Source organism: Balearica regulorum, chromosome 9, assembly GCF_011004875.1.
Source record: "Balearica regulorum gibbericeps isolate bBalReg1 chromosome 9, bBalReg1.pri, whole genome shotgun sequence".
Taxonomy (NCBI): domain Eukaryota; kingdom Metazoa; phylum Chordata; class Aves; order Gruiformes; family Gruidae; genus Balearica; species Balearica regulorum.
In genome coordinates this window covers 12550577-12572775 of record NC_046192.1, presented here as the reverse complement: position 1 = coordinate 12572775, position 22199 = coordinate 12550577, and the positions used below count along the sequence as shown (strand labels likewise).

General features: G+C 36.5%; 1 protein-coding gene across 1 annotated transcript in view; it reads left to right on the top strand.

Moving 5' to 3' along the window:
• The window catches only part of SLC9A9 (solute carrier family 9 member A9), a 216123-nt gene that overhangs the window by 28364 nt on the left and 165560 nt on the right, over window positions 1–22199 (top strand). The window contains exon 5 of the mRNA XM_075761149.1: window positions 18647–18762. Within this exon, the coding sequence (XP_075617264.1) occupies window positions 18647–18762 (116 nt within the window). The remainder of the gene's footprint in view (window positions 1–18646; window positions 18763–22199) is intronic.

Genomic DNA, 22199 nt, shown 5'->3' with positions numbered 1-22199 from the left:
CTTAATTGTGTCAGGGAGCTAAGAAGGCAGCAAGACTTTTCCCCTGCTGGTGGAGCAATTCAGCAGGAAAGAAAGAGTTAAAAAGTGTAACAAAACCGGGATAGCAAACCAATGTGCTACTGGAGTAGCAAGGAGAGTGTCATCAGCTAGTGATGAAAGCTCATTATGAGGGAAGAGTACCTTTGGTTTCAGTGTTTGCCCTGAGAACAGGTGCCTGTTTGTAAAATCTGTAGGGTTCAAGTACACATCCATGCATGTTAGGGTCTGGCCAGGAGAAAACACAGCCTACCAGGACAGTTGGCAAAGGTCACCCAAGGTTCATAGGCTATTCAGGCTTCATTCCTTCAGAGTATTCACCCTCATTCCCTGGCTGAATTGTCAGATCATAGGCTTTCAGTACAGGGTAGAGACAGACAGTAAGTTCTAAAGGTAAAAATGTTCAATATAATGTAAGGACAAATTCCATTTTTTCTCATAGAGTCTTTAAACCAGGTTGTTCTTTCCTTAGATTGGCTTGGGAAAGTTGTGGAGCATCCAGGCAGGCTGCTTCCATATCAGTAGAGCACATTGGTAGCAGTTTAAAACATTTCCCAATAATTGCCAACAAATGCTTTATGACGGACAAACAGTTCCACAATGCTTCTCAGATAATACTTCCCCTGATTAAAGAGCCCCAGGAAGGGCTTCTCTGCTGAGGAGAAAAAAATGCCACACCCTGAGGTTAACTTGTCACGGGCCGTAAACAAGGCATCGGTAGCCACACCATTCAAAACTATTTCTCCTCTGTGTTCTTCCTCTGTTCAATAGGCACTGGCCTCCGGGTGGCTTCTGCTTTGAAAGAATTAATTCTTCCAGCTCTGCCTACATCTCTCTTTTCAACAACAACTATCCCCATTCTGTTACAAGGACAAAAACCTTTGGTAACAGCCAGGACAGATGGCTGAAGCCAAGCAACACGTTTCAGAGGTGTGCCACACCTCTGTGTTATCAAACCTGGTTTTATTGGCAAACCTCATTATCTTTGATGTTTTAATTAAAGTGCCACATTTGAGGATATTGTCGTTGTTCAAAAACCTCATAGTCAATTATTTTTAATACCTCATTATGAAGAAAAACTGGAAAACATGATCCAACTGCAAACTAAAAGCTGAACAATCCAAAGAATACAAACTATGTCATTTAGTAAAAATCTTGTTTGAGAACTTTTTTTGGGGGGGCGGAGTGTGAGGGGTGTGGGTTTTTTTAACACATTGGGGATGGAAACACTGCTGTGTTTTTCAGCTAATATCCCTGCTGGAATGCTCTCTTCTTTCCCTAGTGATACTATTTAAGCCCCTATCTCAAGGGAATGCATAACAGTGCAGCGCCAAGATGTCGTGCTGAGATATTTGTGCCTTCATACTTCCTTTTCTGCAGGGCTTTCTGCCTCTAAAAAGACATCTGAGTTACTTTCCCTCTTTCTCTCACTTCTTTGATCTGCCTGATTATTATAGCCTAACCTATTCTTAATTTCCTCTTGCTAGCCCATTTTGAAAGCCTCATGTATGATTTCCAGTTGATAAAATTGCCATTGGGATGCCCTTTCTCTTTAGCATTGATCGTCATCACTCATGAACAGATGCTGGGGAGACAGATGATCTCTCAAACTTAGCAAGGAAAACTAGGAGAGTGCCTGGAGGCAGATTCAACCACTTAGAAGCATGTAGTCACACACCGTGGTGTTAGCTTGCTTCGGGTAGGGAGGGAAGTGAGAGCTGAACATCAAAGTGCAATGGAAATGTAAAATCCTTAGTGCCATGATTCCTCCTTTCATCTGTGCTTTTTCTCCTGAAGAGGTGTTGCAGGCAGTTCTGCTTTCTATGCCACTGAATAGATGCAAGCATAGTGGATGTAAATGGAGCTCCTGGATCTGTTTTTTATCTTTTAGAAGTTCTAACAAGCACTAAAATTAAGTTAAGATTGAAAATATTTTCAATCAGCAAAAGCAGGTACTAACAGTCTGTCTAGGACACACACGACTCAGGCATTCTTCAGGCTCAAGCTGCAACAGGATGGGGAAGAGCAGAAAAATTGGGAACAATCCATCCTAGAGGACTCCTGAGGCCGGGTCAAAGTCCTATGCTCCATGGTAGCAATAGATTGGCTTCTGAACCAGAAACTTTGATGCAGAATCCTGCCTGTCCTTTTGACGCCATGTCCCATCCCAACTGCAGTCAGCTGAAGTGTTTGAAAAAGATGCAGCAAAGAAAATGTACCACAATTTTACCTAGAACTCCCTTTCTGGGGTTGTACTGGGAGCTGGGAACACCCCAGAACCAAGCTCATGTAACATTTTGCACAGTAAAAGGCCACTGGAAGATAGTGATACCTACTCTTTAGTTATATCCCACAGAAAACACCATTTGCTTCGAATAAGGTTTGAACTCAGTGAAGTGACTGGCTGCTGCTTGGGTAGGGTTTGGACAGCAGAGGGTGGCACAGCGCAGTTCACACCGGACTCGGGGCGCCGGTGGGCGCTGGTGATCCCCCCCTCCCCGCAGCGGCTTCTGCGACTGAACGGGTATTTAACATTCACTTCCAGTCATGAGGCTTCCTCATCTATCATGTAGGATCAAGATTTATTCCCTGATCTCCTGTTGATAGTGCTATTGCTTAACAGCAGACAGCTCTGCTGTGCTCTTCTGTCTTGTCTTTCATATTGTTTGGTTTTTACTGTACACTCAGAGACTAGAAAAAACATTGTCATCGTTATTTCCTTGTACAGCGCAAACGTCTGTTGACTTCAGCAGGAGTTTGACAAGTGTGAGTAATTCTGTAACATCTCTAACCCTTTCAGTGCTCCAAATCATAGACCAGTGATTATTGTACAGGAGAAATCACTATGAAAAAAGAAGACTGCATGTGTGCATGTGTAAAAAAACCTGAAATGTAATATAAAAAGTATAATATATAAGTTAACGTAGCAAGAACTCCAACCTAAAGGAAGTAGAGATCTTAAGGTCAATTTTTAAGTTTTGTCAAGAAATTCCAGAAATACTTACTAACTTAATTACTTGGAGCTATACCAACAGATGGCCTAAACAGTTAATGTTTACTTATTTCTGAAGCACTTTCTACTTTTGTGAGTAGTCTCAAATTTTTTTCCCATCTGTGGAGGCCCAGCCTGATTTAAGAAAGACTTCTCTAATGTGATATGAGTGGTATCTCATGAACTGGGGTTCAACCTACGGTACAAACTGCTACTGGCAAGCATTTTGAGTAATCAATTGTCCGTATGAGATTAAAGAAAAAAAAGAAAAAAAAAAGAAAAAAGATTTCTGCAACTTACAGCTTATAGTGAAGTCTGAATAAATACTCTGTAAAACTGTGTTTGTGCGTTAAACAAATTTGGCTACAGCTGCTGTATGATATCAAAACCAAAAGTTACCGTAGTTCATAGTAAGCAATACTCAGTGATGTAATATCAGTTAATTTATATCAGTGTCCTCCCAAGAAGGGAATGTTCTTCAGTCTTGCTCATTCAGGAATATAATCTTTATCTGATCTTTGAAGTGATGAAGTGAAGGAGCAGATCATGGAAGCACAGAAATGAGAGCAAGAAAAGAGCTATTAGACCATATCACTCATTATGCCATCACTTAAAGGCTGCTCTGCAGTGTATTCTTGGGTACTTTGTCCAGTATACATAAAAATATGGGAGTATGGAAATAATGAAGGAGCAATTCTAGTGTACAGAAATGCCAGTCCTTTCCTCTCTGCTTTGATCGAGCTATAGGATAAAGCAAAGCAGTAATTGCTGCCATTATAGAGAACAACTCTATTTGCATTTCTACAGTGCTTCAGCTCTAGCTGTGAATGTCTAATCAGTCCCATTGCTGGAAAAATATTTTCCAGCCTCTTGTCAAATCTGTGTCTGATTGCAGTGCATTACTACATAGCCACTTAACTCCACCCGTGTCCTGGCCCAGATCAGTAGAGGGCTGGGGTGAGAATTTTTGAGGCCAATGCTGACATGCATGAAACATAATATAGCAGTGTCAGTGGTTCGGTAAATATTCCTTTCACCTCTAGTACTGCCCAGCATAACATGCAGGGGTAGCTGTGCTTCTAGAACTGTAAAACTCTGCATAATGCATGTATAACGATCCCATTGCACGCTTTTGCATGAATAGTGACATTTGCCCCAATGTCCTTCCTAGCTTTAGCCATAATAACTACATCGCATTTTTCTCACCCAGACTTCCCCTGCAGTTTTGATTGTAGGCTGTATTACTCATCCCCTGTTCTACATGCTTTATCGGAGTGATAAGCACTATTGAGCAACTGCTACATTCTGATGCAAACATAACTGCACAATGCGACACATATTTATAAATTTACCCTGAATCTAAGTTGCACCTGCTTTTCTACCAATCAGTAGTGTTGTTCTGCCTTCACAAACCTAGAAACTTAAGGTCAGTTTAAGCTTAGTATGCAGTTCTGAGGTCTGATACAGCATTTTTGTTTCCAGCACCCAGCACAGAAGTGTTGTAACCTGGCCAGGTTAAAGATCCCTATAGGAAAAGGAGGTGGCTGGAACAGCACAAAACTGGCACACTGTCAAACTTCTCGTGTGAGCAATGGACATGCTAGAGGTGAGGACAGATCACCATTGCTCCTAAGCTACATCTCTGCTTGCTCCTTGATAGCCCTTGGTTCAGCTGAAGGAGCCCTAATATACCAGCTAAGGGCAAAATGTTCAGTTGTCATAGACTTGGTGAAACAAAACAAAAAGTGTAACTTGCAATGAAATAATCAGCTTTTTCTTACAGGGGAAGTTGAGTTTACTTTCCTCCTTTTTATTAACAGTTAATTTATGTCAGTATACACTGTGTCTTATAAAGCATTTTATCACATGGATTTGGTTTACTAATAGGCAAATTTTTATATGATTCATCTGACAGAATTGTTCATGCCTAGAAAAGGAGATTCTTTCTCCAAGCTCTTTAAATACTCAAAGATCACTAAAATATACAAAACATATTCAGGGCAGTGTCAGGGACTGACAGTCATGTCCAGTCAATAGCAAGGCAAGTCCAAAGTTATTTGTGCAGTTACTCTGCATTTACACCCTGTTGACAGGAATCAGTGTCTAGGAGCAATGTTCATTCTGAGCAAGTGAAGAAGAGGAGGCACAACAGGTTTTTAGTGTTATTTTCAGCTAGCCAAATCCCATATGCTCGCCTAATTCATGTTTGTATTTAATTTAATGTGTAATTCACATGAGTTAGGCAAAAATTATTTGTCCCTGGCTTGATGTTTTTACATTCGCTGTCACTATGTTAGAGCTGTTCCAAAGTCAAAATCTTTTATACAAATATCTCAATCTTTTCTCATCAAAACCATTTATTCTTCATATATTTACAAAGTAAATTTTCTGTGTGAAAGCAGCCAATACCTCACAACTGCATTTCCATTTAATCAATTTAATTATCATTCATTTGCCTCACCCAGGAAACATTTAAGGCAATTTTCCACTTAATAATTTCAACTAAAAGCCACAGTAGTAGCTCTATATTTTGAAGATTGTAAAACCTCATTCTGTAGAATGGGAAATTTTACTTGTTAAACAAGACACACAACCATTATGAAGACCCTGTAATGGGAATAGCGTGTTCTGTAACTGGGCATGTGCAAGCCTTGGAGTTCAGAAAAAAAGCCCTTCATGAGATGCATTGAGTCAACCTGTCCTAAAGATGTTACTTCCACAAACTGTTCAGAAATGCTGTGGTAAAATTCTCTTTTATACATCTGACTTGTGCCTGTGTAAGTCTTCTTAATCGGATCCTAGTGCTAGTAAAATAAAATACAATTCTTTAGAAGGTTGTTCTGCCTTCAGGGAAAAGGAAATGAAAAACTGGAGAGGGAGTGAAGTAGATCTTGACACATCTGTGGATTTATGCTAGAGGTTCCATCATATATCCTACAGGATCCTATAGGTTTATATCCTACAAACCAGAAGGAATTTGCAATAACTTCCACCTACTGCTTTCTGCTAGCAATAACTAACCAAGTTTTCTGGCAGTTTCTAAGCTTAAACAGGACCTGTCCTTGGTTGTTGTCAGTGAGGAGCATGGGTGTAGGATAGAGCCACAGCATGTCCTGCTGTGTGGTTGGGGTTTGTGCAGTATGATCTCCATTAAAAGAGTTTAAAAAAAGGTTTTCTACATAGAAAACAGGGTTAAAGCCTGTGAGAGGCAGAAGTTTATGGATCACTCTGGTATGGTCCAGACCTAACAAAAAGCAGCATGCACTCTGAATATCTAGTATATTCTTGGTAGCATGGACAGGAGGTTTTAATTTGCATTGTCATTCATTACCTTGAACTTGTCCGCTGCTTTTAAATGTACTTAAAAGCAGCATATTAGTGAATGATTTCTCTAATCCCATCCCTCACACAAAGAGCAGTTGCCTAATGTGCAATGTGTTTGGTTATTATTAGTCTTTGCTCCAAGGGATTTTCTGTGAAAAGGCTGGGGTAAGTTACTTTAAAGTCCACTTGAGACTGAAGGTAGATATTTTTGGCAACCAATCTGACAGAAGTTTTTGGGACCTTCTTTCAGGCCAGTCACTGGCATAAACCATTCCCTGAGGCTGCCTGAGGAGTAGGGACTGGAATGGACAGTGAATGTAGAAACACAAGTCATCTTATTTCCATCTAGTCGCCCAGTATTCACTCTTCCCTCATTCCCAGTGCTCCTCAGGAATGGTACCTAAATGAGCTGTCTGCCATAGACATTTTGTGGCACTACAGAGAAAAAAGTAAAATCTTCAGCACAACATTGTCATTATCATTATTAGCCCCATAATTAAAGATCTGGTTTAACAGATGCACATTTGATGAATTTTGATATAAAAATAACAGAACTACAATGAAGAAAGAGCTATATTCTATGGAGCAGAACCAACAACGCTGTGTGAGAGATCTGATTAAAATATTTGTGTACCTACTGAATAATGTAATCTATATGATATAGTAATATAAGCAGGTTGGGGAAGGTACAATTCTCATAATACTGCAGACTCATAACTGCAGACTCAGTTACAGGACACTGATACTTGTCAAATTTTTTATTATTTCAACTTCAGAAGGCACAAACCTATTAAATAAGAGTGTTTTAAAATAACAATACAGTAGCACAATAGTGGGCTGCTTTGAGACTCTGCTGCTATATTTAATGTATTAAAAGAATATTTATATCCAGCACAGCAACTAAGGATAGAAGTATAAGCACGAGATAACCTGTTTGCCACAAGTAACGGTGTTTTGAAGCTCGTGTCCTGCTGACTCATTCTGAATCATATCTGGACAAATACTTTCACCCTGAAAAGTTATTTACTGGCCTAGCAGGTTCCTATTTCTGTCAGCTTATCACATTAGTTTCGTGTCATTTTAGACCTATCTGTATGCCTGTCATTCAGTTAATCTTTAAAATTTTTTTCCAAGAAAAAAAATCAGTTTTCACTTGACCAATGAACATCATTGCACATTAATACTCTTCTATCCCTAGAAACTAGGAGCTAGCTTGGACACAAGAAATCTTGCCTTTCTCCTCCATCTTTGTCTGCTATAGCAAGAATGTTGTTTAAAAAATGAAAACAAAGTTAAAATTTTTCTTAAAGGTTGGATGGGTTTCTTTTCCCATCTTCACACAGAGATTCTCAGACTTTCAGAGGTCTAATTTTTGGATTTCAATTACTAAGGAAGAAAATCTGGCACAAGACTGACCGTATCCCAAGAGGTAACCACACCCTAACTTAGAAACGTGAAACTTAGGGTTGATATTCTTAAGTGTCCTTTATTTCTGTGGGAGATTGAACCAAGCCAAGGTAGATATCTGAAAGCCCTCAAGCCTTAGCAAGGTCTCTGTCTGTCCTAAAAACATTCAACTGTTTCATCAAAAAATATATTTTACATTTCAAAACTTCACTGTAAATTAAATGTCCATCTAGGGTACATGACAATCTCCACTTATGGTACGGGTATGAATTCCTCTTTTCTTTGTTCTTGAGCACTTGTATCGCTATTTGACTGAGCTAATCCAATAAAAATGCTAAAATGGTTTCAAACAAGTTTCTCCATAGTTAATTTCATGCCCTATTTTACAGCAGGTTATTCTCTAATCAAATTTATATTATTCTGAAATCACAAACTGATCATAATTATCTTTTAACGGTAATACAAGCTCATTTAAAGGGAACATGAGGTCCCCCAGGGAAAACCTACTGTAACAGGTCCATGCAAACATAAGATCATGTTTTAATCTATTTTGATGGGAAATACTAAATTAAAATATTTTTGTATTTTTATGTAAAATTCAATATTTACACCGTATTTTTAAATGTGGGGTAAAAATATTGCTGTTTCAGAATCTTTGGAGGTTTTTCATTCTGAAATTTAGAGAATAGCTGAATTATTCATGAATTAGTGCAGGATGAATAAAAACCAGAAGCATGAGCCTGTCTTCCACATAGACTAATAGCAGGTTAGTATCTAGTGATGTTTCTATACTTGGAGAGGGAGTTCAAAACATTATTGCTTCTCACTTTCTTGACTCAAAATACTTTTCTTCTGAATATCTGCTGAATCAGACTTTTTTTTTTTTTCCCCCCCTTTTAATCATTCAGGTCTGCAAGGTTTCAAGACTTTCCCTAGACAGGTCTTTTATACTAACATTCTCAACTGTCCTGAAAGCCTATTTCTGAAAGTAGGATTCTTCTGTTACATGGAGTTCTGAAGAAAACTCATATAAAAGTTTTTTTGACACAGGGAATGTTCTTGAGGTTGAAAAGAAAAGACAAAATGATCTTCATATATCCCTCTGTCAATATAATAATGAGGTGGTACTCAATGATATTAAAGGTTAGCACATTTGAAGCTGATCAAAGGTGAAGAAAACAGATACAAACTTTTGGTTTTGGTCGTAGCTAATCTGTGATGCTTAATGCTATCAGATGTTGTTAAAGCCATGGATTTAGCAGAGTCTTTAATAGTGTCAGACATTTATATTGATAATGAGATGGGATTAAGGGTCTTCACATTTCAGAATACAAAGCACCCATTCATCCGAGAACTAGAAAGAAACTTCTCTTAAAGAAGGCAATTTTATAATTTGCTGCAACAGGTTTTCTTGAACTTACAAAAAATCTTGAATGTTTTGCCCAGGCTACCTTGTTCACGATATTGACATCTGGTAGGTAAAGAAAGAACCTTCCATGTTATGATTGCTATAGTAATGATAATCTTTGAAATAACTCATTGGTGAACTGAATGCATTGCTGACTGAATGACATAGCCAATTAATTAGTGAATCTGATTTACCTGACGTCATGACTAACTTTATGTTTTAGTTTAGTATGTGACAACAGTTGTGTAAATCTGAGAACTCAGAATTATTGACATTTAATTACAATGTTTTTAACTCCTGTAGGTAATACCCTGTCACTGTCTTATTTTCCCTCTGTAAACTATGTATTTTCAGTTCTTCTCTTTTCATATGGAAGTCTCTTAGTGTCATTAATATTTTTCTTAGAATTCCACCACCTTCTATACAACAGTGATTTAAGCATTTCTAAATTGTAACCTGTATCTGGATACAATTGTAATAGTATCTGGAAAATCTTATGTCTGATTTTTTTTTAGATTTTCTTTTTAGTGTCATAAGGATATCTGTCTCAAAATATGTGTGTAAGATTGTCAGTTATTCAGTATCTATTGGAGGTTCTCTCAATTAATAATACTGAGTAAAGTAAATCTTGATGGAATGTTTAAATCTTTGTAGTGCAATAAAATATTCAGTGGCACTATGATTTGGACACAGTATCGTTGACAGTGTTTCGTGGCTCATTTGCCCACGTAATTATGAGATTTTAGTCATCACTCAAAGATCAAGTGCAGCTTTTTCATTGCAAAGAGATTCAGGTTTTTATGTAAATAATGCATAATGTCTCTGATTTAAATGGAGCTCAGGAAAACAGGGCTCCTAAAGCTGTGTTATACTTATTAGCGGAATATTAAAAACACATTAAATAATATTGTGCAGTTGTGAGATATGGTGAATTGGTTTGTATGTCTTTGATGCAAAATGTTGTAAAACTATAGTACAGTAAGGGCTATTTGAAAATCACTCTGAAAAAAAGGTGTATTAAAAAACCCAAAAAACAAACCAACCCAAAATATCCTTTACTGACAGTTTCCAGCTATGTTTGGTGACCTCAACTAACTTTTCAGCTCATTTAGGTCCACATTTTCCTCTCTTTTTTTAACTCTTCACTTACTTTGTCTACATTGTTAGCATTATGTAGCAATTACTTACTTCAATTGCATCTTGAAATTTTGAACCTGGGCAAAATTGCTTTTCCATTTTTAAGGAAAGCATCTCTGTATCTCAATACATGTTTTCTATGGTCAAATGTACTACAGAAGACTAACCAAAATAAAATTCATACTGACATGTAGCAATTCTTTACTTTCTGGAGCACGACTCCATAGGAGGTTGTTTTTAAGTAGGCAAAGGCTCAGATATTCAGGCTTTCTGACCACTCGGGCATTCTGCATAGTTTCATTCAAGCCTAAAGCATTAAACACAAATATGGTTGGTCTTTCCTAGAGTCAAAGGACTTTGCTGATACTTTGAAGCATGTATCAGATCTCTCCACTTTTTCTGTTACCAGTGGCCCCCAAATTGACTGATACAGAAACCTGGGCTGGCCTTTTTTCATCCACATTCAGTATCTGTTTGCTTGGTTGTTTGAATAGCTCTGAACAGCCATTACTTTCACCAAAGTCCGATACCACAGGAATATCTAATGAGCTAAGCTACCTACAGTACCATGGTTACTGAAATGCAGCCCTTATTACTCATACCCACATACATCCTACCTCTGACATGTAAAGTGTGTTTCTCTCCCTTCCCATCAAAACATCTGATTTAAAAAGCAAACAAAGATAATATTGACTAATAAAAAAATCTTTGTGGTAGCTGCTTTCCATTGCTCATTAGGAAATGCTAAGCAAAAGCACTTCTTACATCACCTAATGTAATGACTAGGAGCACAGCTGACATCACCAATGACATCACCAGGAGCACAGCTGTGCTCACTGGAACTGTTGGCGAGATCTATAGATGCTAAATCTATGCATATAGTTCTAATACTCAGCTGTTGAACAGTGACTGTGCCTCAGGTAACTAGGTATGCAGTGGATTTGTAAAGACGGTTTTTTTGCTGTTCTTCCAGTTATTTCTTTAGCCAAAGAGGTTTTCTTCTTGTGTGATTTATACAGAATAGCTTAAGGTAAATTTATTATTAGTTTATTGTTACCTGAGACAATTCACTGAGGTTTTCTCTTGCTTTGATTAGTTAGCAAATGATTTATTGAAGAAAAACCCATGATAAGACCCTTTCTAATGACAAAACTGATTTAAAAGATGACAAAAAGAAGAATATACTAGTACATAGAGCACTTTGAAATAATGAATCACTGCAGCCAAAACATTTTATGTTGAACATTCCACTGTATAGAAAAAGTTATAGGAATATATTGGTATGGTAGAAATAGAAAGATCAGAATAAAGGAATGAGTATTTCATTTTCATCTCTACTATTTATGTTTTTCAGCATACATTTTAAATTCTGACTAGTGACTTTTTATTACTGTTGTGATATCGATCGGTGAATCACTATGTTACTTCATACATGAGCAAGAATAAACTCATCTGCTTTTGCCATTGTTGGCTTACTAGTATTGTTATTCCTTGTGAAAAGAAAGAAATGCAACTCAGGTTTTCTTCATCTTTTGCGTGCATGATTACAATCTGTAGCTATGTTCAACTGGCTTCAGGCTACAAGATAATCATGTCTAGATAGAGTAAGATTCTTTAGGGGGTTAAAATATGAGATGAAAAATTCTCTGCAGATTAGAAAACATATTTGTCAAGAAAGATTTAAATTACAAGTCTCATTCATGCTACATAGCACAACTGCACAAACACTTTAAATCTGGAATTATACTTTTTAAACCTTTAACACAATAAAGAGCCTTAGCAATAAGATTCAGCAGTGATGTTGCAATGGATAACAAAACTGAAGAAAATACAACAGCTGATAAAGTCATCAGGCAGATAGGGCTGTCTGTATTGAGGATATGGTGTGTATATTGTACATCTTCACTTAGTTTCTGTTACATTCAATTATGTCCCCTACAGCTTTAAATTAAGAGTAGATTCTTTTCAAACTGATAGGTTTTCCTTTTAGGTTCCATGTGAGGATACAGTTACTTATCAATGAAGCAGCATCCTATAAACCAACCTGCCAATTTGTATTTATTGCCGTAATTTTTTTCAGTTCGCTTTAATGCAGAGGGATAGCTGCTGTGATGCCAGTTTATGCAAGCCGAAGATTTGGCCAGGAATTTTTAGGAAGCAAAGCTCAGCACAAGTTTTCTCACCTGACTGCACCATTCAAGCATATTTTTACCACAAGAGATTTCTAGGATTTATTTCAACTTGTATTTGTCTCATGTCACATCTACCTAAGCTAGCTATGCAAAGGTATCCTGCCTGTCATTGTCATCTTGTCCCACATTGTTCACTGTTCATGCATATATAGCCCCTCTCAACAGTTCTTTGGAACACCATAGTGTCTTGCGTTCCCAGAAATGCTGGTAACTTGGGTTATTTTTTTACTAGCTGCATATAGGTATAGTACAGCCTTTTGTTATGTGTTTAGATGTCAGGTATGCTGCTTACTGATATGTTTCTTTTATGGCCTTTCTCATGCACCTATATGGCTAAAACTCTTGCCAGGCTTTCATCTTTCCTGTCTTGATGACTCCAGTATCTTTTTCCTTCACAGGTGTGCTCTGATCCCATTTGTGGCTATTCACAATGCTTCTGTTAAAATTGTTCTCCCAGCCCCTTGACAGCTTATTTCTTTGCATCTGTCCTCCAGCCTCCCCATTCTATTCTGCATCAGACATACCCCACTTGCCTCCACTTTAAAACTACAAATTATCTCTCTTCTACTAGCAGTATGCTGGATAGAGTTTTACTATTTAGAACTTTCTGACAAGAGCTTCCCAAAAATCCCCAAATCAGTTTCACTATCTCCTTTTAGATCCCTTTTAAAACCAGCTGTTTCTAAAGGAAACTCTTGCAAAAAAATAGGCTTCTGTTGACCTGCATCTAAAGCTCTTCCTGAGCATTTAGGTAGTTTCTTGTGTAGTAATTACTCTGTAAAGTCCATAGGAGAGGGCTCTTCTTTTTTCCTCTACGTTTAAACAGCAGCTAGTTCAAGAATGTCCCAGTGCCAGAGCAGCCTTCCTAGAGAGTAGCTTTATAAATAAATTAACTGGAGCCCATTTAGACAGCCAATGTGCTCTCCAAAGTTTCCTCAGTACATGGCAATAAAAGATTAGTAGTAGCAGAACTATGGTAGTAAAAAACCTGGACCTTTTACATATGGAGATTCTTCCCCCTTTTTTCACACAGGCAAGCTTTAATTCAGTCCGGGTTCTAAAATGTAAGGACAACCCAATGTTCACAATCATTAAAGCCTTGCCAAATTTTCATTCTGGTTCTTCAGCATCTGTTATGTACTTTGGGGGTTTTTTGTCAGTCTAAAGTTTATTTTGTGTTGTTGCACTGAGACTTTATGTGGTCTACTTGCCAATTCATACCAGAAATGATGGTAGTTAAAGCTCAGTTTTCCAGACAATTCCTACTTCAGCAAGTCAAATATTTATATGGTATCTCCTTTACTGTGTAATGACAGCATTTTTTAGAGATGAGGCACTTTGTAAGTGCCAGACTTGCATAATCTGGAAAAATCTGAATTTTCCTGTGTTTCATTAAATTACTGGTTTTTTCTTTTTCTGTTGAAGTGACAAAACACTTGCTCTAGCTTGATGGGCTCCTCCCCACACTTTCAAAAAAGTTATGTTTGGGTGTAGAAAATGTCAGCTCTCCTGCAGCAAAGCTAATCTGAGTTTTATTCTTCTATTGTATTACTTTATTAATATTCCAAATCCATGACCAAACCAGTTATTCACAAATATTATTTGCAGTACCAAACCGTCACTAAGTCCAACTGAGAAGTCTTCAGTGACTGTCTATTACTGATCAATTATCTTGACATTTCTTTCTAAAGTATAATGTTTCTACTCTTCTAGTTTCTGATCACACAAATAAATTGCTGAATGTGCACATTTATTCATGACAAAGAGAAGTGGATAAGGAGGTAGGGCCAACCCCTAATCAACTCCCTGCTCTGTATTGATTGTATGTAGCTCCTTGAACAGTCACATATTCCTAGATGCAAGAGAGACATGGTTTGAGTCACTGTCAGCTCTTCCCAGTATCTAAGGAAAGTGAAGAAAGTGAACAAGGTGAAACAGGGGTTTGAATCTGAGGCTCACACGTCTTGCTCTATTGGAGTTGAGTGAAAAGGGACCAACTCTTTTTCATTCAGCTTTGGGGTTTGTGAGGGCCAGGTCTCAGCACCTCTGTAGCAGACCTCACTGGTAAGACAGCCATTCACTAGTTTGTGAATCCCAAAGGTTCTTTAGACAACCAGTACATGCATTACATAGTGCTGGACAAGCACCCCAAAAAGACCTGTTGGGAGTTAAGAGGCTTTATGGATGAAAATTAAGTGTAGTAGGGCTCTAAGGCAGCAGCTCTGAGGACTCAGATTTTCAATGTACGTAGAAGTCTCCTAAGTAATTTCATAAATCTGTGTTTCATTGTTTTTATTCCACAGAATACTGCTTGCTACTTCATTTTGGGAAAACAAAAGAGCAATATCTCAAGTGGCTACTACAATATTCTAAATGTTGCATACTTTGCAGTATAACTGCAAAATCCAGACATATACAGAAAACAGCAGTTACTTTATAATGTTTATTATCAGAGAAGTGTCACATAGAACACAAAGGTCCCATAGTTTAAGGGCCAACTACTTTCCCAAAGAATTTACAATATAGACTAAAAACAAGATTAAAAACAGTATATGAAATAATATTACTTTGCAAGCGTATTTTAAAGTTAAGATTTTCAAAGCCACATTGGAAATTAGGGTTATGCTGATTTGCAACTCAGCTTCTATTTCCTTTATGCAGCCTTGAAGATCTCAGTTCTGATATTCTAAAGGAATTAGCATTCTAGATTATTAGAAACATAAAAAGTAAAGTGAAAAAAGGATGATTTCACAGACAGGAATTGGAAAGATGGAAGTACCATCCTACTGAAGAGATTCAGAGCTCCTACTGTTGTTAACTTGGCTTGTGTCAATAGCTTACTCTGTGTCAGCAACAAGCGCTGGGCTAGGACTGAATTCTAGTGAGACAGGAACATTCTGGAGGAAATTTAGTCACTGACACTTTGACTTATTTACAACTTCTTAACAGATATTTTAATATTTTTTTAAAAGATATATTAATTGGGTTGCTGAAGATGAATAAAGCAATCAGATTTGCTGAAACTTGGTGGGTATAAACTTGCTAAAAATAACCTAGATGTATGAAATGAGATGACAGCAGCCCTAAAAATCAATAAGTATTTTTTTCAGTTCTAGTTTATAATAGCAATAGGAACATCAATGCAGGGTGTTTCCTTGGGATTAATGTCCCGTTGTCATTGGGGTATGCTTTCCTCATTGGATTTCCATTAAGAACAGTCATGTTGTGTAGTACTGGATGATGTTTAATATCACTATTGTTGGGAGCTCAAGTATCCAGCTGAGATCCAGCTTTTCAATATGTAGTGGAAAAGTCTCACTACATCATCAACTTGTACTCTAAAAAGTGTTGTTATTAACATTTCTCATAAATAAATTGCTTTATTGTTTGACTATATATTAGACTGCTCCACCTGAATATTCTGTCACTGAAGACAATGATAGAGCCAGAGTGACATTTTTGAATAATGAAAAATAACAAGCTAGAATACAAAGGGTTAGAGTCTGATCTCAGGTTGACCAGTCTAAAATGCAGAGTAAATCCTTTGATTTAGAACTGGAATTTCTCTTAGTTCTAATCTGTAAAACTGAGAACAAGATCTGATGTCATGTGCAGGATAACAAAAGCAATTTTATTTAAAATGTAATTACATAGCTTGTGATAGATCTAGAGAAATACAATAAGGTAAATTCCCATTTTTTTAGTGGATGCATGAGTATATCTTGTGTTACGATGAACTTCTAAAATTATTCTCAGCTGGTATAAACTGCCATAGTTCCATTAATTTTACAAACATCAGAGAAGTTACCCCAGTTCAAAACAACCTTTTCATTTCTAGTTTTCAAAATAGCCTCTAGATGAACTTTTTTGTGTAGTTTGGAGAAGATCACAAGAAACCAAATTTTGACATGACTAGAAAATTGTAACTGAAAATGAAATACACTGTTTCTGGTTTAAAGGTATTTAAAACCTTGTAAAGTTATTTAAAGTGAAGGGGGAGTTGCATTTTGTATGGACGTGTCTAGTAAGAAATCACTGATAAATGATAATTACTGATCACTTTAATGTATTGCCTTCATTAAAAATATACGGCTTTTAAAGACAAGATAAACCAATGTATTTTAAAAGTTAATTTACAATAGGATATTATTGCTGTGCATATTTTCATATGTGTTAGATGGAGGAGGTACAAGTACAGATTCTTGTGGTTTATTTAAGCCAGCAGTTTCTCACATAATCCAAATGTATGTCTGCACTTAGTTGGGTTTATGTTTGATAAATTGGACCTTTGCCATTTTAGCATTACCAAAATGTATTAAGTAGTTCATGAATTTTTAAAAAAAAAAAAAAAATAGAAAATTCTGAGTTTGCTGTTCTCTTTTCTCTGCTGGATTATGGTTAACATCTCTGTGATTAAATTAGCATTGTTGTTTAGCCCCATCTTCAGTTTTATTTCCCTTTTCAGTGCAGCTAAGAATTGAATGGTATGTGAACTAGGACCAGGTTCTGTAAGTCTTCTACTGTACTAACCTTTATGGCAAACTTAGACCTCTTACATCAAAGAAAGACTCCTGAATCCAATTTTGTCCAGTTCATCTGCAATTCTGTACAGAGACAGAGCAGAGACATACTGAAAATATTTAATAAGGTACAAGAAACAATGCTAAAGACCAGGACGATGTCTACACTATGTATTTAAAGAATTATCATGACTAAATTTGCCAGATAGTCAAAACAATTTTCTTTATTATTTTAAAATATTTTTAACTGAGTCAGAAGAGTGTCTCTGGTCAAAACTGTGAGAGGTCAAAATTTATCTCCAAGAGGCACAGATGTGCTTACTTCCATTACTGTTGACTTTTGAGACAATTAGGAATCAGGATAGCAGCACCACAGTCAGTTTCTGAAGAACTCATTCCTTAACGCACACATATTTGTGCTGGGGATAAAAAGACTAACTTCACTGCAGGGTCTTGAATCGTTGTTCTTTGGGAATGGAGAGAAAGTGAGTGCATCAATCAAGGAGACTCACAGCTGGATAAATTGGTTTAGAGCAATTGGTGGCTGTTTGCTGGGCAGCTTATGTAAATACAGGCACAAATACTTAGGACTATTGGGGAATTCTGTGGTGACCTATCTGCTCCCCTCTTAATGTAATAAGTTAACTATACTTCAGAAAATCTATAGCTTGGTAAAGTATCTGAAAACAATTTGTAATTAACTCACAGGCTGTTTGTTTAGTAGCACTTTATCTGCCACTCAGATCTTCTGTAATTAAGTGACTTCAGAAACGTCTTAGGAGTATAGCTGAGGGCAAAATGTAGCTAAATATGTGAATGCATGTAGCTCTGTTTAAATGGTTTTTTAAAGTCTGTAGTTAGAAGAGCACAGTTGTCAATTTATGTGTTGTGTTTATGGAAAAGGTATTGAATGCAATGGGGTTATTTATTAACTAGATTGGAAACGTACAAAAATTTAAAAATATACTACAGGTTCTAACAACAAGTGAATTCCTTTTTTCAAGATATTTCAAGATTCTTGTTAGAATACACATTTCAGATAGCATTACCTAGATATATAAACCAACGATAACGTTTCCTGTGAAAATAGTGAGAACTGAGCAGTGCATTTTGAAGTGAGACTTTGTTGCCTCACTGTCATTGGGAGCTGTTAAATATCTGTCTTGTTTGGAGACCTTATCTGGAACTTTGAATACAGCTAACATTTAAAAGCTGATAGAATAAAACAATGCATTTAGAAATATTAGAGCAAGTCACAGAGCTGACAGTAAAACTGCCTTTATTTAAATGTTCTACAACATTAGACAAATTAGTCTTAATAATGTCTTTTTAAGCTTACATTATCTTTTCTTTTGAAAAATAAACAGCTAAAAGCATTGTGCTCTGCTACCAGCAGATGACAATTATTCAGAGAAGTCCTTACTTTTTCATTGTCTGTGACTTTTCGATACAATACTTGAACAGTTGAATAGGAAATAGAATTTTTATATGATGGCAGTTTATGTTCAGTATTCACGTGATACATTTATTTAAAAGAAGCTGAAGAGACTAAGAACCTGATTACTACCATAAATTAAGCATAAGTGCTATATACTCTGTCTGAATGCCTGTCTTGTCTTTCCCCTGACAGGTTGATAATGTATGGTTTTGTGAAGGCCATGGTACACATTGGCCAGTTAAAAGGATGGGAATTCCACTTCACTGACTGTTTATTTTTTGGATCGCTGATGTCTGCCACAGATCCAGGTAACTGTTTAAAATAAATTACTTTTTCAAAAGTCAGAAGAGTAAATAAGAACATAACAACTGCATGTGCCATAGAAATGTTCAAAGTCTCTGGTTTTGATTTTTTATTCCCATAGCTGTTAAATGTCTGATATTCTGATAATCGTAAGTCAAATTGGCTCCAGAGATCCCTTGTGTTTGTTTTAGTAACTGATTTACCTATGTTTAGCTCACAAACTTTATAAATCAGGTTGCTGGGGAGACTGGAAAAACGTTGTTCTCCAATCATCAGGACACCTATCTGTTCATTGCTGAGATGAGAACTGCTGTAATGCTGGAGCCTCATGGTTAATAATTTAGACTTTGCATTCATGTGTCATCTAACCCAGTTTAAAGATATGGGGAATGCAGCCTTCAGATTTGGCCATATAAATACTGCTTCTAAGGTATCATTTTACAATTTGAATGTGATGTTTCATGATAAATACAACTCTGAAAAGATAGATACCAACAGATTGACTTGAATTTGCAGATGTGGGATTTAAAGCCTAAAGTTGCAGTAAATAGCTAAGTCTGGGAAACAGACTCAGTGAATTTTGGAATCACAGAATTACAGAATCATTTAGATTTGAAGGGGTGTCTGGAGGTCTTCTAGTCCAACCCTCTAATAAAACAAGGGCAACCTCTCAGTTAGCCTAGGTTTCATAGATGTGTCCAGGTTTTGTTACACTGAAAATGTTAATAAGAATGCTCACTGCTTTTTGCATCTGTGGGACAACAATGAAGGAGGACGTGAAAAAAAGATTTTTTAATATGTTTTCTACAAAGCAACAAAGTACAAAGTCTGCAAGGGTACACTGGATTTTTGCAAAATCTTCAGTTGAGCTGTTACAGGAAGTGGAACAGAAAGCATTTTGTGATGCGAATGACACACTGCATCAGTGTTTACCCTTGAGAAACTTCTCTGAGAAACTTATGAATAAATCTTTCAAATTCATGGCTATTAAAAGAAATTACAAAAAGCAACATTGTTCTACAAATTCATTCCATTCTTTAAACAAAACCTCAATATTTACAACAAAAGACTTTGAGCTTGTGGTTTATCATTCTGATGGCTTAAAAATATAGTGTAAAACAATTTATTTTCACAAAACCGGTTGCTGCAAGATTGCTCTAAAAGCTGCATCAAATTGTTACTCTCAAATTAATCCAAGCATCCAATATGCTGCCACTTATAAAATCACCCAACTACGTTAATAAGATTCAGTACATGATTAGAGTCTATCCTCAGAGCAAGAGAAAAACCACAGAAACTGAGAGCACAAAGAAAACCTAGGAAAATAAATTGCTTATGGAATAAAAGGTTGCTTACAGCTTCCAAGTACAATTCTTGATTGTGCTATGAATAGAGTTTTGCAGTTGGCTTAGTTTCTTTCCCCATTTTCCAGTCCAATACTATTTAGTTTCACAAATGAAGGTGCTAGCTTGTGAGCGGAAATATATAAGACAAATACACTGATTTTTATTATAATAGGATTAAATCACCACTGATTAATCTGGAACGATCATGAGGAAAAAAAGAGAAGTTCCGCTTCCACTGGAAGGAATAAGAAGTGACAAGGATTACTTTTCCCAGATTTTTAAATAGGCTTAAAAAGCTAATATGCAGTTGAGAAAACTACTTTTAGCGTGACAAACTATCATTGATTAATACTGTTTGTAATTACTCTTCTGCTTATATAGAGTGTTTGTGCATGTCCAAGAGGTTTTTTTAATGTTCAAGTTTGCTCCCTCTGTTATCTATTCACAATATTCTAAGCTGTTTCATTTTTTCCCTAATCTTATCCATAAATTTCAGTCCCTCAAAGACTTAAGGAAAAATTTCATTCAAAATTCCATAATTAAATGGTAGACATTGCTGAAAATATTTTATTGTGTTGTAGGATTTACTAGTGAATTATAATCTCAAGCCATGTAAAAAGCTCATTGGAATTCTAAAATCAGTTAAAATATGGTCTCCTGGAGGACTGATACATACTAGGGCATAAAATAATCAGTCTAATGATTTTATATGCGATATCTAGGGTGTTTGTTTTTTTTTTTTTAAAAAAAAAGAAATCTCTGGTAAAAGGTTGTTAGTGCTATAGAAGTAGGATAGAATAATAAATTACTGTCCTATGATTAAATAATAAATTCCTGTCAGATTTGCTACCTAATTTTTCATGTAATTCTTCACTGTGTAGGATTATAACCTCATTTTAAAAACAGATTTAATGTCCCTTGGCTGTGGAAAGCAATTAAGTCACAAAAGATGTTAAAAAGTGATCTGTTGACTCAACGAAGGTTGTTTTGATTGACTTCCTTATTTGCCATAGTAAAGATGACAGGTAGATTTTACATGTTAAATGAAGAATTTTACTACCAGGGCAGTAAACAAACATATGCCAGCTAAAAGTAGCTACTAATGTTAGGACGAAGGAAATAATGTTATAGCACTCTGTAGGTTTTAGTTTTAAAGGGAATTTGAAGATCTTTAATATAGAGATTTTTGCATAAAATTAATTCAGAATTGCTCTTTTATGCTATAGTGTCATATGAAGAAAATTAACTCTATCCCAGCCAAAACCAGCACACGCGGGTTCCTTTATATAGAAAACTAGCACTTGAACTAAGATTACGAAATGAATTTATGACTGAATATACTTGGGACTGTGTTTTCCATTATAGAGTGTGATCCCTAAACATCTGTGAAACTTAGACTTGCCTCAAAAAAACTGTCATGTCTCTAGAAAGAAAAGGTATAAGCTTTAGGGACAAAGCAAGGTTACTTTCAAGTGAGTCATTCATTTTACAGAAAATATCTCCTTCCAATAATTTATCATTTTCAGCAGAAAAAGTTTCTCATTTCAAGACTTCAAGTGCAAGGTTTAATTTCTAGGAAATAGAATTTTAAAATTTCCAAATTCTCCCTTTGTTAGTCTTTAATGTAAAACATCAGACCAGTATTTATATTTTTCTTTATTCTGATCAATAGGTATCATTTATCATGTAGTAGGGGAAATCATCTCTTCTTCCTATTTCATCTGTGTAAAACAGCAGAGATTTCACCATTTCAGTGTTGAAAGGGTTTCCCTTGTGTTAGTATAGTGTTTGATTTTTAATATAACCTAACTCCAGAAGGTTTTTGGTGTGATCCCTTCAAAGGGGATGGAGCAGTTCCTCCCTGTGTTCTGGTACATGCATTGCTCATCAAGAGCAGCAAAGAGACTGTGGAAAAGGTGCTGGTGTGGGGAGTGGAGTCCCCAGCAATCTGTCCCTGAGCATCAGAGACCTGCAAAATGAAACTGTCTCACGTGTGAGCATGGATAAGGGTATTCTGACAAGTCTCCTCTGTGGCTGAAAGGCAGACACAGCAATAAGCCCCAACAATAGGCTGCTTCAGGGTACCAGTTGTTGTA